This window comes from Protomyctophum parallelum, assembly GCF_964188405.1.
Source record: "Protomyctophum parallelum genome assembly, chromosome: 6".
Classification (NCBI taxonomy): domain Eukaryota; kingdom Metazoa; phylum Chordata; class Actinopteri; order Myctophiformes; family Myctophidae; genus Protomyctophum; species Protomyctophum parallelum.
This window is the reverse complement of record NC_139701.1, coordinates 14787543-14790042: the sequence shown is the minus strand read 5'-3', so window position 1 is coordinate 14790042 and position 2500 is coordinate 14787543. Positions and strand designations below refer to the sequence as shown.

Sequence of the window (2500 nt, the reverse complement as noted above, 5' to 3'; positions counted from 1 at the left end):
GAATATGTGCGTGCGTGCGTGCGTGCGTGCGTGTGTGCCACGTGCGTGCGTGCGTGCGTGCGGAGGGATAAAAGCGATGTGGATGAAAACAAAGAGAGGAGTTGTGGGATATCAGCAGCAGTCTGTCTAATTACAAGGTGCTGAGATAAGCAACACAGAGACCAGATCAGGATGTTAAAACACTAACTAAGGAGGAGGAAACTGCTTTAGTGTGAGGAGAGAGAGAGAGAGAGAGAGAGAGAGAGAGAGAGAGAGAGAGAGAGAGAGAGAGAGAGAGAGAGAGAGAGAGAGAGAGAGAGAGAGAGAGAGAAGAGAGAGAGAGAGAGAGAGAGAGAGAGAGAGAGAGAGAGAGAGAGAGAGAGAGAGAGAGAGAGAGAGAGAGAGAGAGAGAGAGAGAGAGAGAGAGAGAGAGAGAGAGAGAGAGAGAGAGAGAGAGAGAGAGAGAGAGAGAGAGAGAGAGAGAGAGAGAGAGAGAGAGAGAGAGAGAGAGAGAGAGAGAGAGAGAGAGAGAGAGAAGGGAGAGGGATGGGGGGGGCATTGTCTGGGGAGCCCTTATCAAAAGATACTTTACTAGTTTTCCAGCCACAGATACTTTCTCTTCTGAAAAACAAAAAACAAAAACTGGGTTTTTGTATAAGAGCACAAGCTGGGTGTCTTATTAACCACTTGATCCATATTCTGGGGAGAAAAAGCAGAAATAGGCAATCTACAAGCTTACAATGTGATCTGGCTCTGTGCCATCAAGGAATAACACCTACGATTCAAAAAATTCTTCTACATCCTGACAGTTTTCTTTTTCAGTCGTTCTTCGATTTTTTCAAAAATAGCAGACCTACAAGCTCGTAGCGCACCACTCGGTGGCGCCCTATGAGCTTGTAGATCTGCTATTTTTTCAATAGCTAAAGCATAACATAAAGCTAACAGCAAAAGGGGTTCCCCGCCCAAAGTGGGTTAAACCCCACTATTCGGGACCAACTTTGACCAATTTCTTTCCGTCTGTACACCTCAAAAGAGCGAACGTTCCCGACCCAGACCAGAATAGGTGTCTAAACATCATTACGGCTGTTTTGACCGTGTCTGTGCCTTTCAAGACGTTCACGTTGAGAGATTTACGGAGTCGTGAGGGTGCAGGTGTCAGGCCTTGATGGATTGATGTCCGCAGTGCTCATTAGCGAGTGCGTTTGTACTACAAAGCTTCTTGTGAGAACACCTGAAAGAGGCTCGAGATCACACAGAGCAAAAACAACCGCCTTAGTTCTGACTGACATGCTAAAACATGAAAGGGCTTTTTTCCCCCTTTTTGGTCTACATAATGCTGGGATTCCCAACCTGTGGGCCGAGGACCACTGGTGGAAGATACTGCAAGAAGTGGGCTGCCAAATAATTGCCAAAACACTTTTACGTAATAGTAGTTCCATAGATCAGTGGTTCCCAAAATGGGGTCCGGGGACCCCCAGGGGTCCTTGAAGGAGTTCCAGGGGGTCCCAGTTATCCAACTGTCTGCCTACAGTGGTCAGATGGGTGGGCCATGAACACTTTGACAGTTCAAGTGGGCCCTGAACCAGAACCAGAAAAGGTTGGGAGCAAACATGAAACAATGTAATCTAACCTCTTCGTTCCCCGTTTGTGTTTCTACAGATCGCCAAGCCATCCCGCGTGAAGACTCTCCGGCCCCTCGCTGCCCAATCAGGGCCTCGGCTTTACGGCCAGGTCAAAGGTCAGCTCCGCCCCGCCCTGCCCTGCCGCCACCATCCCGACCGGAGCCAAGATGGCCGCCACCAGCGGTGTCCCAGGTCCCTCCCTAGCGGCCCTGCTGGCCCTCGGCACCGTGTCGCTGCTCCTCGCTGGATCTCATGCCTTATGTAAGCACACTATTACTGTTAACTTCACTGTGTTGTAGAGCTGTGTGGGGTAATATGTGTTTTCAGATATTTTACTATTTCAAAGTTTTGCAACCAGATCTTATGTTTGGGAGACAAGAAACACTGTCACGCACACTGGTCTCACTTCCTTCCTGGACTACAAATACCATAATGCTTGTGCACTCAACCCACCTTGTGGAGAGGGGGAGGGCTGTCTTACTGAGACAACATGTAGTCCAGGAAGGAAGTGAGACCAGTGTGCGTGACAGTGTTTCTTGTCTCCCAAACATAAGATCTGGTTGCAAAAGGGCCCTTTAACAGTTTCCGTGCCGGAATGGATTACTCCAGGTTAATGTCGCTGCCATAAAAGACTTACGCGACTTTTGTTTTATGTGTTTAATCCGCCGTAATGTAAACAAAAAAAAGAAAATTCTTTTTCGCCGCTTAGGAAGAGAGGAGGTGCATTTCGTGTTGACAATGAACCGGAAATCGTCACATGCTGTGAGCTGCTAGGGCTTCTGGGAAATTGAGGCCAATGCAAACGCATTGGGTTCAACGCCTCTGGAGGCGGGGTCCTGTGCTGCCTTCTTCTCGGTGTAGCAAGATGGCGGGTGGTTCGATCGTTCATAAACAAACGG

General features: G+C 48.7%; 1 protein-coding gene across 1 annotated transcript in view; it reads left to right on the top strand.

The window, feature by feature from the left end:
• ptprsa (protein tyrosine phosphatase receptor type Sa) overlaps positions 1–2500 on the top strand; it is a 262736-nt gene that overhangs the window by 58860 nt on the left and 201376 nt on the right. Inside the window, 1 exon segment of the mRNA XM_083768114.1 lies at positions 1639–1862. Coding sequence (XP_083624240.1) covers positions 1769–1862 — 94 coding nt within the window. The 5' untranslated portion in view covers positions 1639–1768.